Source organism: Pteropus medius, unplaced genomic scaffold (genome assembly GCF_902729225.1).
Source record: "Pteropus medius unplaced genomic scaffold, Ma_sr-lr_union100, whole genome shotgun sequence".
In the NCBI taxonomy this organism is placed as follows: domain Eukaryota; kingdom Metazoa; phylum Chordata; class Mammalia; order Chiroptera; family Pteropodidae; genus Pteropus; species Pteropus medius.
Window position 1 is genome coordinate 6,703,960 of NW_024348533.1, and position 13,938 is coordinate 6,717,897.

At 59.1% G+C, this 13,938-nt stretch overlaps 1 protein-coding gene across 1 annotated transcript in view; it reads left to right on the forward strand.

The window, feature by feature from the left end:
* OBSCN (obscurin, cytoskeletal calmodulin and titin-interacting RhoGEF) overlaps positions 1-13,938 on the forward strand; it is a 146,681-nt gene that overhangs the window by 86,541 nt on the left and 46,202 nt on the right. Inside the window, exons 46-58 of the mRNA XM_039880334.1 lie at positions 96-359; positions 1,243-1,506; positions 2,258-2,521; positions 2,730-2,996; positions 3,098-3,370; positions 3,926-4,198; positions 4,477-4,673; positions 4,821-4,896; positions 10,890-11,162; positions 11,700-11,975; positions 12,265-12,552; positions 12,678-12,953; positions 13,566-13,934. Of these exons, the coding sequence (XP_039736268.1) occupies positions 96-359; positions 1,243-1,506; positions 2,258-2,521; positions 2,730-2,996; positions 3,098-3,370; positions 3,926-4,198; positions 4,477-4,673; positions 4,821-4,896; positions 10,890-11,162; positions 11,700-11,975; positions 12,265-12,552; positions 12,678-12,953; positions 13,566-13,934 (3,360 nt within the window). The remainder of the gene's footprint in view (positions 1-95; positions 360-1,242; positions 1,507-2,257; positions 2,522-2,729; positions 2,997-3,097; positions 3,371-3,925; positions 4,199-4,476; positions 4,674-4,820; positions 4,897-10,889; positions 11,163-11,699; positions 11,976-12,264; positions 12,553-12,677; positions 12,954-13,565; positions 13,935-13,938) is intronic.

Sequence of the window (13,938 nt, forward strand, 5' to 3'; positions counted from 1 at the left end):
TTCACGAGTCATGCCGTGGTCCTCGTAGGTGTCCTTGTCCTGGACACAGAGTCCCCCAACAGTCTGATGTTCTCCGTCACTCTGATCCTTCCCAGCCCTGCCTGCCAAGTTCACAAAAGGCCTGAGGAATGAGGAGGCCACGGAAGGGGCCACAACCATGCTGCGCTGTGAGCTGAGCAAGGCGGCCCCCGTGGAGTGGAGGAAGGGGCCCGAGACCCTCAGAGCTGGGGACAGGGTCAGCCTGAGGCAGGACGGGGCCGTGTGTGAGCTGGAGATCCGGGGCCTGGCCGTGGCGGATGCTGGGGAGTACTCGTGCGTGTGCGGGCAGGAGAGGACGTCGGCCACACTGACCGTCAGGGGTAATGATCACGTCTGGCTATGTGGACCAGTGGACCATATTGTTGTGTTATCATCACTTTCTGCCCTGTAAACTCATGGCTGTCTGTATATCTCCAGCTGGGTCCCAAGCATCTCCCGGCTCCATCGCTCCATCCACATGTCCTGATGTTTGTGTCCAGTCTGTTATCTCCTTTCCTTTAATTCCTTTTGTCTCTGTCACCATATGTGAATTCATTCTTATTTACACCACAGCCCTTACCTGTTTATATGGTCCTTTTGGGTATTTGTGTCCTAGAGACAGAGTCCCCAGACAGTCTGATGTTCTCTGCTGACCCTCCCGGCCCTGCCTGCCAAATTCACAAAGAGTCTGTGGAGGGAAGAAGCCACAGAAGGGCCATAGGCACTGGGCTGTGAGCTGAACAAGGCAGCCTCATGGAGTGGAGGAAGGGGTCCCAGACCCTCAGAGCTGGGGATAGAGTCAGCCTGAGGCAGGATGGGGCTGTGTGGGAGCTGGAGATCTAGGGCCTGGCCGTGGTGGACACTGGGGAATTCTTGTGTGTATGTGGGTAGGAGAGGGCGTTGGCCATGTTGACTGTCAGGGGTAAAGACCCTTATAGCCGTATGGAGTGTCATTTCGTGGCTGCCCATTATCTCTCTACTGTGTTTCTTTTTCTTTTGATCTTCATCATCTTGTTCCATCTTCCATAATTCTTTCATGGTCCTTATCACATTTCCTGGCTGCTCTGTGGCAAATGAACAGGTTAAAACAAAGTGAAGCCACTATTCCCGGTGTATATTAGCCAAACCAGCACATGGTCTGTGTTTACATGGGTTTTGTGTTTTCTCTGTGCTCATCTGTGTGCTCAGATATGTGATTGTGTCTGTGTCTTTCTGACCCCCCAGCCCTGCCTGCCAAGTTCACTAAGAGCCTGAGGAATGAGGAGGCCACAGAAGGGGTGACAGCTGTGCTGCACTGTGAGCTGAGCAAGGCAGCCCCTGTGGAGTGGAGGAAGGGGCCCGAGACCCTCAGAGCTGGGGACAGGGTCAGCCTGAGGCAGGACGGGACGCTGTGTGAGCTGGAGATCCGGGGCTTGGCCGTGGTGGATGCTGGGGAGTACTCGTGTGTGTGCGGGCAGGAGAGGACGTCGGCCATGCTGACTGTCAGGGGTAACGACCGCATGTGGCCACATGGATTTGTTTGAGTGCCTGTTATCTTAGTCTCTTGCATCCACACTGGGTGCCCATGGGTTCTTGCATCCTCTTTGCCCTGGGCAGTTTCCTTTTTCCCCTGTCTGCTTACCTGTCATAGCGTTATTTGGTGTCCTGGTGTCTGGGTACTGATCGGCATCCAAATGATCTCACTTGGCCAGTCCTGGAGGTAGGGGAAGAATCCCAGCTTGTGCCTTCCCTCCTATCTTCTCAACTTTCCTCCTCCTCCCACAGCCTCTAGGCAGGATCTGCCCTAGGGGCCTGAGAAGACCGCTGGTCCTGATGACCTGGCAGGGCACAGGCCTGCCCATGGGTATCCCGGTGGAGGCCATCATGAGATTAACTTGGTCAGAGATAGAGTTCTCTTGCAACTCACATCACAGTCTTTCACCTGAAGTGGACCCACAGCCATGATGCCCACTCCCACCCAAGTCTCCTAGGTCCTATGGGCAGCCAGGCAGCTGGGGTGAAGCTGTGAGCCATGCTAGACCTAGGCTCTCAGCAGGGCTGAGTGAGTCTGGAGAGGCCCAGCTCCTGGCTGAGTGTAGGGGCCATCTCCTGTCTGAACATGGGGGCCCAGCTCTTCCCTGGGTGTAGGGATTGTTTCCTGTCTAGACATGGGGGCCCAGTCCATGGTTGGGTGTGGGGGCCACCTCCTGCCTGGGAATAGGGACTAACCCTGTGTCTCCTCTGCTCACCCACCCTGCAGCCCCACAGCTGGTATTTCGGGAGCCCCTGCAGAACGTGCAGGCTGAGGAGGGTGCCTGGGCCAGCCTGCAGTGTGAGCTGTCAGAGCCCAGCACTGTGGTCTGGAGCAAGGGTGGCCTGGAGCTGCAGGCTGATGGGCGGCGAGAGCTGCGGCAACAGGGATGTTCAGTGGAGCTGGTGCTGCGGGACCTGCGCCGGGAGGATGCCGGGGAGTACACATGCACCTGTGGCTCCCAGGCCACCAGTGCTACCCTCATCATCACAGGTGGGCCCCAAGGTGGACTCTGTCCTCTGCATAGGGCCTGCCTGCTTTGGGGGGACCGTCTGGGCTGCAGCCCTGCCCGCTTTGGGGGGACCGTCTGGGCTGTAGCCCTGCCCTGGGAGTCCCATCTGAGGGGACCCTGGCTCATGCAGGGTGGGCAAACCTGGACTGAGGCTCTGCCCTCCTCCCCCGCCATGTCCCTGCCCTGCAGCTGCACCTGTGCACTTCATCCGGGAGCTGCAGGCCCAGGAGGTAGACGAGGGCATGACGGCCCGCCTGCGCTGTGAGCTGAGCCGAGCGAGTACCAGCGTGGAGTGGCGTAAGGGCTCGCTGCAACTCTTCCCTTGCGCCAAGTACCAGATGGTGCAAGAGGGTGTGGCCGTGGAGCTGCTCGTGCTCAGTGTCGAGCAGGAAGATGCTGGCCATTACACCTGTGACACGGGGCATGCACAGAGCACGGCCAGCCTCTTGGTCCGCGGTGAGCTGCCTGCTGGCCCCTGCCCTACCCAGGTCCTTCAGCCCCCATGGAGCAGGAGGTGCCTTGCTCAGCACCTCTAAGTGCTCCTCCTGGCCCCCTAGCTCCCAGGCCGATGTTCCAGACTGAGCTACAGGGCACAGAGCAGGAGGTGGGTGGTGTGGCCCGACTGTGCTGCCAGCTGAGCAAGGTGGAGCCCGGCGCCCCAGTGCAGTGGCTCAAGGAAGGTGTGGAGCTGCGTGCAGGCCCCAAGTATGAGATGCGTTATCAGGGGGCCACATGTGAGCTGCTGATCCATGGGCTTGAGGCCAAGGATACAGGCGAGTACGCCTGCGTGGTGAGTGGCCAGAAAACCTTGGCCTCCGTCAAGGTCAGAGGTGAGCCCTCCTGTCACACCCACTCCTCTATAGCTGCCTTGGGGGACCCCCTCTCTCCAAGTCTGTTCCAGGGGGCTGGCTCTCAGGCCCCTGGGGTTACAAGCTTTCCCTTCTCATTTCTGTACCACTCCTCTGTCAACAGTGGGGAAACAGGCTGTGGCCCCTGGACGCTGACAGATGAGGCAGCCTGACGTGGGCCACCCTCTCTGAGCCCCTGCCTGTCTGTCTGAAGTCTTGCCTCTCTGATGTCCCAGCCAGGGCAGGGCTTGCCACAGGGTGGGGCTGGATGGAGGCAACTCACCACACTGCAACTTCTTGCTTACTTCCTCCAAACAGAGGCACCTTCAGCCTAGTCTCTGCCCCCTGGAGCTCAGCATCATGGGAGGGGTCTGTGTGTGTAGCACACTGGGTGATGAATGCTGTGTGGGGCAGATAGAGGTCATGGCAGGAGAGGAGTGGGGAGTATCCAGGAAGGCTTCCTGAGGAAGGGGCGTGGGAGCTTGGCCCAGGTGTTCATACCTGGCTGGTAAAGGGTACCTCTTGCCCATACTCCAGAACCTGAGGTGACCATCGTGCGGGGCCTGGTCAGTGCCGAGGCGCAGGCAGATGGGGAGGTGGAATTCAGCTGCGAGGTATCACAGGTGGGGACCACGGATGTGGAGTGGCGCCTCCAGGGCCTGCCGCTGCAGAACAACGAGGTCACAGAGGTGGCTGTGCGGGATGGCCGCACCCACACACTGCGGCTGAAGAGCGTGACACCGGAGGACGCAGGCACTGTCTCCTTCCATGTGGGCATCCACATGTCCTCTGCCCAGCTCACTGTCCGAGGTAGCGAGTGTGGGCAGCTGCCCTGGAACGTCCAGGCCTTGTTGGGGGACAGAGACAGATTACAAGGGTCCTTGCTTTGGAAGTGGGGAACTGGCAGGGAGGTAGCCCCGTACATGGGCAGTTCTGGGTGGCCTGAGATGTCCAGATTGAGTGGTGCCCTGTGTGCTTGTCTGCAGGGATTTGGGTGGGGTGCTTGGGATGGACTCCAGGACTGGGAGGCACTCCTGATGGTGGGCATCCCAGAAGTCCAGGCTGATGCTATACCTCCCCTGGTGCAGCCCCCGAGGTGACCATCCTCGAGCCCCTGCAGGATGTGCAGCTCAGCGAAGGCCAAGATGCTCACTTCCGTTGTCGGCTGTCCAGAGCCTCCAGCCAGGAGGCCCGCTGGGCCCTGGGAGGGGTGCCGCTGCAGGCCAATGAAATGAACAACATCACAGTGGAGCAGGGCACGCTCTACTTGCTCACTCTCCACAAGGTGGGACCCTGGGACCTGCCTCCATTCATACACTCCCAGGAGGCGGGAGGCGAATGTTCCAACTCCAGTTAGATTGGGCTGGGGACTTGGCAGCAAAGCTGGTTGGAATGAGTTGCCAGGCTGAGACCCCCATCTCTGCTCCCACAGGTGACCCTCGAGGATGCTGGAACTATCAGCTTCCAAGTGGGCTCGTGTAGCTCAGAGGCCCAGCTGAAAGTCACAGGTGAGCAGCCCCTTACCACGCCCAGCCTCCTGCTTAGGGATGTCAAGGGGCTGCTGAGGGGTGGTGTGGCCGGAATCCCAAGCCTTCCCATAGTGATCTTACCTTGGGGTGGCAATTTTCCAACCCTAGACTGGAGATCCCACTGAGGTGGGCTAGTGACCAGCTCGAGAGATTCTGGTGTGTGGTGGGTATCTACGTGGGGTTAGTGCTATCTGTAGAAGGAGTGTGGGGAGCCTGGCCATGGTGATCTGGACTCTGAGGTGGAAGCAAGGCCTTTCACACTTCCACCCTTTATATGGCTACTCCTATGACACAGGTTGTATTAACACACACTTGCATACTTGGTGGGTTCCCAGGTGATATTGCAATAGCACACCTGTTTGGGGTATAGTGGTTTTCAAAGACCTTCAACTTGGTTTATACCTTGTCTGCAGAGATGTCATTCCTGAGTGTCCCGCCCCCCCATCCATTGTCCTACTGGTTCTCACACTGATTCCCTCCATCTAACCATCTGTCTACCATCCATTCACCATTCATCTATTTTTTATTCCATCGATCCATCATCAATCATCTATCTATCCATTCATCCACTCATCATCCATCATCTACCATCCATCACCATTCATCCACCCTTCCTCCATCATTCATCCACCATCTACCATCAATTTATCTGTCCACCATCCATCTAACATCCATCTATCCATCCACCATCTATTCATCTATTCATCCATCCATTCATCCGGCCACCATCTACTCATTCACTCTCTGTCCATGATCTATTCATTCACCATCTATCCATCCACTATCTACCATCCATCCACCATTCACCATCCATCCATTCATTCATCCATTCATGCATCCACTATCCATCCATTGACTCCTCTTCCACCACCCACTATCATTAATCTATCTACCGTCCATCCACCATCCACTATTCATCCACCATCCACCCATCCATCTACCCATCCATTCATTTATTCCATCCACCATCATTCATCCGTCTTCCACCATTCATCCACCATTCATTCATTCATCAATCCATTCATTCATTCATTCATGCATTCATTCATTCATTCATTCATCTATTTATCCCTCATCCATCTACCTAGCCATCCATCTATTCACCCATCCATTTATCCATCCACCCATTCATCTACCATCTATCTGTTGAACAAACCCTCTAAGCCCCCACCTTTGTCTAAGTCCCAGACTGTGAGAGGGACCAAGTGCAGCTCTGGCCTTGGGGAGCCCCCCAATCCCCTGGGGTACTTGAACTTTGGAGACAAAGCAAGTCATGAGTCTTTAGGGGTTGGACAGACACGGCCAGCTCTGTGGCCTGTGGGGCTTGAGAAAGGCCTCAAATTGAGTGGTGGGAGAGGGACAGTGTCCTGAACAGTGCTGGGCCAGTAAGGTTCTTGTGTCTGTGAAGGGGACATGGAGCTGGGTTGGGCCTTGTGGGCCTTATAAAGGGCTTTACCTTGGCTTTTGTCAGTCAGGTGTCCCCAACCTGCGCCACCAGCCATATCCTCAGGGTAAGGCCATGGGTGTGGGGGTGTGCAAATGGGTGTCATGGTTGGTGGTGTACAGGCGAGCTTGGAAACAGTGCTGGAGGTGGGAATGGGGAGCTGGTGGAGCAGATGGGGACTGTCAGATGGGTTCTTGGGAGAGTGCGGGGGCAGGCAGGTGGCTAGAGCTGGGGTGTCAGGGGCTTTTGAGGAGAGCCTGGCTGGAACGAGGAAGAGCAGGCAGCAGCCACATCTGGGAAACCCCTGGACTTGGGCCTACTGTGTGGTGGGGCAGGAAGCAGTTGCTACGGGCATTATGGCCCTGGATTCTTAGGGCCTGGAGACAGCAGAGGACATCTCGACAGATGGCTTTCTGGGGACAGGAAGCATCTGCTTCCACACCCACAGGGACAGAGGGCCCACTACCTGAGGCAGACTATACCCTCTCAGAGCAGTGCCCCATGGCCTCTTCTCCCCAGCCCCCAACCCATCCCACAAAGATCACAGCCATGAGGCTCGGGGCTTGCCGTTCTGCCTTCTGAAGAGGCCATGGATATGTGTCATCCACGTACTTTGGTGAAATTGGGCATGTTCTAGAGGAGGCCATGGGTGCAAGGGGGCTGAGCTAGCTCTCCATGGACTTGCTGTGGGTGATATGTGTGTCTCATTTCATGAGCAGAGTGGGACAGTTGGGTGGATATCTAGACCCTGTGGGCTTAGAGCGCCTCAGCCCACCCTCCTGTTGCCCTCTTGTGCAGAGGCAGCGCCATGCCTGGTATGTGGCTTACAGAATGTGGACGTCTTTGCGGGGGAGGTGGCCACGTTCTCCTGTGAGGTGTCCCATGCAGGTGGGCCAGAGGCCCACTGGTGGCTGGATGGGACCCTGCTGCAGGACGGCCCCCAGAGTGCCATCTGTGTGCGTGATGGGACCTTCCACTCCCTCACGCTGTCAGGCCTGGGGGTTGCTGACTCAGGCACCATCACCTACCGCGCAGGGCCCCTGGTTTCCACGGCCAAGTTGTTGGTCAAAGGTACCAGCCGATGGGACCCCACTGCACTGGTGCTTCTGCCACTGCTGCTCCTGCCGCTTCCTGTGGTTCCTGGGTCTGGGGGTTGGGGGCTGGCATCGCTTCACACATGCTGTGTAGGCATGTGGGCAGGCTGCAGTCCTGCTTCGTGGACAAGAAAGGCGGCCAGGCTCAGAGCACGAAGCTGAAGGCCAACCCCATGCCTACCTGTTTGTGGGGCCCTGGCTGTTGCTGCCACCTGGCCAGATGCACCCCCAGAGAGCAGGCTTCCGTCCTGGCCTGGCCTGCCCTGTCTGTCCCTGCTCAAGGCTGCTTCCCCTGCTGTGGGTTGGGTCAGGGTCTTGTGATCTTCTGGTAAAGAGTTAGCAGTTAGGAAGGGCAGTGGGCTTCTAGAGACATCTCAGTACACTCCCAGTGTGGGTGTCAGGTGCTCCTGGGATGGTTATTTGGTGCAGCTTAGCTTGGTGTTTGCTGACAGGCCTTCTCTCACCATTGCAGAATAAATATGGACATTCTTCCAGGTCCAAGGGGTGAACCATTTGTTGAATAGGATTTTGCAAGGCAGAGATGGGATGGGAATCTCTGGACGGGGCAGAGAGGCCCCTGGAAAAAGGACAAGCTGGGTGCTCTGTGTCCAGCAGAGCCTGTGGACCCAGAGGAGGCTTTCGGGAAGGGGCATTCTGTTCCTACTGTGGCAACGTGAGCCCCAGGCCAAGGTAGGCCAGGGCTCAGTGGGGCAAGAAGTGCCAGAAAGGGCCTAGCAGACAGACTGTCTGTGTGTAGGGGGCATGTAACTTTGAGGTTCACCCAACAAGGAGGGCCCCGGGGTGAGTTCCTTTCCTGCCGCAGCCCCGCACTTGCTTGCTGCCTAGCTGTTGATGCTGACCACAGAGGGTGGGTGGGCCCTGGCTACGCTGCTCCGGCTGATGCGTGCCCGGCGTGTCGGCCGACAGATCCCGTGGTGGAGGTGGTCAGTGCCATGCAGGACCTCGCGGTGGAGGAGGGCGGCCCGGCTGAGCTCCTCTGTCAGTACTCAAGGCCGGTGCAGGCCACGTGGAAGATGGATGAGCAGGAGGTGTGCGCCGACGGGCACCGTGTCATCATAGAGCAGGACTGGACCGTGGCCAGGCTGTCCTTCAGGCCGGCCTTGCCCCGTGACAGTGGCATCTATTCTTGTGAGGCCGCGGGCACCCGCGTTGTGGCTCTGCTGCAAGTGCAAGGTGAGGCCGCCCAGAGGGCAGCCCCAGCCCCATCAAGCTCCAGTGGGATCAAGCCGAGCCACAGTGGTGGGACGGCAGGCAGCGACAACTGCGTGATGATGACAGTGATCGTATTAGAGAGATGGGGTCCCAGCAGATGGATCTTGCCGAAGTGGCTATGCCCTGAGCCCATCCACTCAGATTCCCGCCCCTCCACAAGCAGCTTGATAGAGACAGGATGGCTGGACAAACTCTGTGCAGAGGCTGTACCCGAAGAATCTGCATTTAAAACACTGGGGAGGTAGAGGCCAGTGGGGAGCAGCCTCTGGGTGGCTGGGGATGAGGAGTCAACTAGCAGGCCTGGGGTCAGTGAGGCCCTCTGCAGGACCCTAGGTGGGGCTGTATCCCAATGTCTAGGTTCAGATCCCAGCTCTGCCCCTTCCCAGGTTGGTCAGTCAGAGGGAGCTCCGAGCCCCATGTCTCTGAAAGCATACACTGTGGAAGGGGGCATCACTGGTAGGGGCCGGTGGGCTGCCCCACTGTGGAAGAGGGCACCATTGGCTGGGGCCATTTTCTCTGGGAAAATCTGAAATGTTCCTGGTGTTGAGTGAGCTGGAGGATGGACACAGTTGTCAGGGGGCCATCCAAGCTAGACAGCAGGTTTGGAACACTGGCCGCCTGAGGTCACCTCCCTCTCCCCATTCATTTACTAGTTCAACAACTAAGTCTTGTAAACACTTTTCTTTTGGCCCAGCAGGTCTGGTAGCACTTGGGAGCAGAGCAGAAAAGACAAAAATCCTTCCCTTCACTGTGACCCCGCCCCCCCCGCCCCCAAAATCCCCATTGGAAAATGTGATAGGAGCTATGGGAAGGGGTTGCCGTGTGACCAGGTTGGGGGTGGGGAGGGCTAGGGCTTGTGGATATCTGGGCAGAGAGCCTTCATCCATGGGGAGGGTCTACTGGAGAATGGAGGCAGAGTAGGAAAATGGGGACGGCAGGTGCTCAAAGGCTTGCTGCTGCATTAAAATCTGGGATTTTATCAAAGCAGTGATGACATCCTTGGATGGGAGCTAAGGAGGGTGAGCTCCAGCAGTGACTGCCCCTGGCCTTCCCCCTCGTTCCTCACCACTCCCCCGATCATTCCATTGGAGCAAGATGTGATCAGACTCTTGAGTCCCTGTTGGCGCCGTCTGTTGTAACGTGGAGAGGAAAGGAGCTGGGCTGTGGGGTGTCCGGTTTGGGGTACAAGCAGCTTAGGGAGGGAGGTGGCCCAATAGAGGGATATGGGCAGCCCAGTGTGTCCTCTGCTTTGAGGCACCCTCCTCCCTCGACCCCTCCACCCCTCTGGCCCCTATCCAGAGCAGACACCCCTGGCTGCAGGCACGGGCCGGGGCTCTGGCCGCACTGGGAGGGAGCATCTGGCTGTGTGCAGGTTCATTTGGAGCATGTACCCAGACAGCAGTTGGGGCTGTGGGCCTAGACCTCCAGCTCAGTGACTACAGTGGCTCCTTGCTGTCATGTGCATCAAAGCCAGACCCTCCCCAACATCCAGGCCAGCCCTCGGTCACCTGGCGCTCCTCTCCTGTCTGACCTCACCACCTGGCCCGTTGTGTCCTTTACCCTGTTGGCCTGACTCCCTGCTGCCTGCCATGCATCCCTCTTTCATTCCCACTCCTCTTAGCTAAATACCTGCAGTGTAAGTGGCCTGTTGTGTGAACGGTGCTAGGAGGTGGCAAGTTGGCACAGCCAGGCACTGAGTTCATAGCTTCCAATAAAAACATGTGGCTGCTTGTTACAGACTCCTGGACTGTGTGGAGGAGAGAGGGCTGGGGAATGAGCACATAGGTCTCTCTGGTCCCAGCGAGTGAGGGAAGCAGCCCAGCAGGTCTGGTAGCACTGGGTGGGAGACAGAAGAAAGGGGGCCAGGTCCAAGCCCCACCTGCAGCCAGGGCAAAGGGTGGGAGCCTAGGCCAATTCTGAATCTGGCTATGGCCCTGGCAAGTTTTGGGAATACTTGTGAGGTTTCTTACCTGTGCAGTGGGGAGGACCCTCAATCTGGCCACTAGGGTTGCGATGGTGTGGAGGTGGGCAGGGCCTCCGGAGTCCATGAATGATGGCTCCATGTGGATACCGCTGGTCTCCCTCTTGTGGTCAGCTGCATTCTGTTTGGCCTTATGTCATGGTGGAGCTCTCTCATGGGACTGTTGGGGGACCTGGGCTGAGGAGGCTTCACACCCTCAGTCACCCTCTCCCTTCCTCAGCCAAGAACATGGTGGTGCGGGGCCTGGAGAACGTGGAGGCGCCAGAGGGCGGTGAGGCGCTGTTCGAATGCCAGTTGTCCCGACCTGAGGTGGCCGCCCACACCTGGCTGTTGGACGATGAGCCAGTGCTCAGCTCCGAGAACGCCGAAGTGGTCTACTTCGAGAATGGCCTGCGGCACCTGCTGCTGCTCAAAAACTTGCGGCCGCAGGACAGCTGCAGGGTGACTTTCCTGGCGGGGGACATGGTGACGTCAGCGTTCCTCACTGTCAGAGGTGCGGGGTGCCAGTTTCCCAGCTGAAGGAGTGGGGAGTGGGACCGCAGGAGGGCAGAAAGTCTCTCAGACCTCTCCCAACAGTTACCCCGTTGGGGTCTTCCCAAGGCGGTCTTGGGGTCCAGCCTGGGTGGGGTGGGATGGGGGGTGGTAATGGTGTGGCCTTCGGTCTCTGGGACCGCGCCCACCAGATGCGGAGGTGTCAGGAGAGGCCGCAGGGGGCATGATTCTCTCAGAACCCTCCCACCAGATTCTGAGCTGTAGCGGGGATAGTAGAGTGGGCAGAGTGGGGAGGGCTGTGACCACGTGGGTGTTGGTCTCTAAGACCCCTCCCACCGGAGGCTCAGAATTGGGAGGCTGTGGATCTCTGAGACTTCTCCACTGGAGCGGAAACTGTTCTGTGTTGTGGGGGTATGTTGATCTCTGAGACCCCTCCCAGAAAGAGGGCGGTGGCAGTGGAAGAGGTGGCCTGGAAGTTTCCGAGCCCTCCAGAAGTCACCTCTAGTCCTGCGCTCATGTTCCCTGCGCTGCCCCTCAGGCTGGCGCCTGGAAGTCCTGGAGCCCCCGCAGGATGCAGCGGTGCGGGCTGGGGAGCCGGCTCAGTTCAGCTGCGCGCTCAGCGAGTCAGTGCCAGTAGGCGAGGCGATCTGGTACATCAACGGGGCGGCAGTGCTGCCGGACGACGCCGACTGGACGGTCACTGCCGACGGCAACCACCACGCCCTGCTGCTGCGCTGTGCCCGGCCACAACATGCTGGCGAGGTCACCTTTGCGGCCCGCGACGCGGTGGCCTCCGCGCGGCTCACCGTGCTGGGTGGGTGGCTCCTCTGTGGGTGCACGAGGGCTGGAGTTTCCAGCCTCAGAGGCTGCTGGAGGTTCTCCGTGTACCCCCACCCAGGGTGGGCTCTGACACCCAGTCTTCTTGTGACTGAAACGCACGATCTGGCTCCCTGAGACGGGTGACTCCCGGCCCTTGCTCACAGGCCTGAGGGGTGGTCTGCCCGTACCCACACTGAGCCCTAAAATCAGCCCCCTGGGTGGGGATGGGGTCTGTGCCGCAGGTGGGGAGACGTCACACTGACCGTCCCCTACACCCCGCGCAGGCCTCCCCGACCCCCCCGAGGACGCCGAGGTGGTGGGACGCAGTGGCCGCTCAGTGACGCTGTCTTGGGTGGCGCCTACGAGCGACGGCGGCGGCGGCCTCTGCGGTTACCGGGTGGAGATGAAGGCGGCGGCCACCGGCGAGTGGCAGCTGTGCCACGAGCTGGTGCCCGGGCCGGAGTGCGTTGTAGACGGTCTGGCCCCCGGGGAGACCTACCGCTTCCGCGTGGCGGCTGTGGGCCCTGCGGGAGCTGGCGAGCCAGTGCACCTGCCCCAGACCGTGAGGCTCGGTGAGTCGCAGTCCTGGTCCTGGCCGATGAGTGTAGAGGTCCAGCCTGGAGCGCTCAGGCCTGCCCAAGCTGGAGGGCCAGGGCACGATCTTGCTGATGTGCCCATCACCATCCGCTGTTCCCAGCAGAGCCCTTGGAGCTGGAGCCTGTGCCTCCTGCCCCTGAGAGCCGGCAGGTGTCTGCGGGTCAGGATGTGCGTCTGGAGTGTGAGGTGGCAGAGGCGGGAGAGGTGGTCTGGCTGAAGGGGACAGAGCGCATCCAGCCCAGCGGGCGCTTTCAGGTTCTCTGCCGGGGTCGGCGGCAGACACTGGTGATCCGGGGCTTCTCCGCAGAGGACCAGGGCGAGTACCGCTGTGGCCCCACCAGGGACCCAGCCTCCACCACTGCCACTGCCTTCCAGGGTGCGTCCTCCCGGGCACAGCTTGTTGTGGGGTGGGAACTGAGTGGAGAGCCCTGGGTTATGGGGTTGCGGGGTGGCTCTCCACTGCGAGGAGTCCACTTGGGGAGCCCATCTCACACCAAGGGAGACTGAGGCCTTCTGGGGAGATGCACAGACCCTGTGTGTCTCAGCCTCATGTCAGAAAACATATAGCTGAATATGCAGGCCACACCCCTCCCTGAGTGGGATCCTAACGACAGACGCAGCCCTTGGTACCCACTCCTGGTCCCTTAAGTTCTTTACCCCTACTCTCTGAGGCCATCTGCATTCTGAGCTCCCATGCAGTGAGACCCCTCCCCACCGCACTCTGTCTTTCCTGTGACCTCCAAGCCACCCTGAGCTCCCTGCAGTTTAACACCCCCAACTCTGAGCCCTTGCACTGACCCTGGCCCTGAGCTCCCTGTGTGCAGGAGGTAGACTGAGGCCTGGCTTATCAGGAGAAGCTGAGGTCCAGAGAGGGCCATTTGGAGCCCCTTAAACCTCCATCAGAACTCTTGGGGGACCAGATAGGCAGCAGAGGCCTATCGAGGGGAACAATAGCAACCTAGGCTGACCAGTCTTCTGCTGTCCCCAGTGGTGCTGTTGCCAGGATCCGGGACTGAGGCCCCAGCACAGCCCAGCCTGCCCCCTGAAGCGGCCCAGGAGGGTGACCTGCACCTGCTGTGGGAGGCCTTGGCCCGGAAACGCCGCATGAGCCGTGAGCCCACATTGGACTCCATCAGTGAGCTGCCGGAGGAGGATGGGCGCCTGCAATGCTTGCGGCAGGAGACAGAGGAGGCAGCCCCTGAACTCTCTGAGGACTACTCCACGGCCGATGAGCTGGCACGCACTGGCGAGGCCGACCTCTCACACACCAGCTCTGATGATGAGTCCAGGGCGGGCACTCCTTCACTGGTCACCTACCTTAAGAAGGCTGGTAGGCCCAGCAGCTCTCCCTTGGTCAGCAA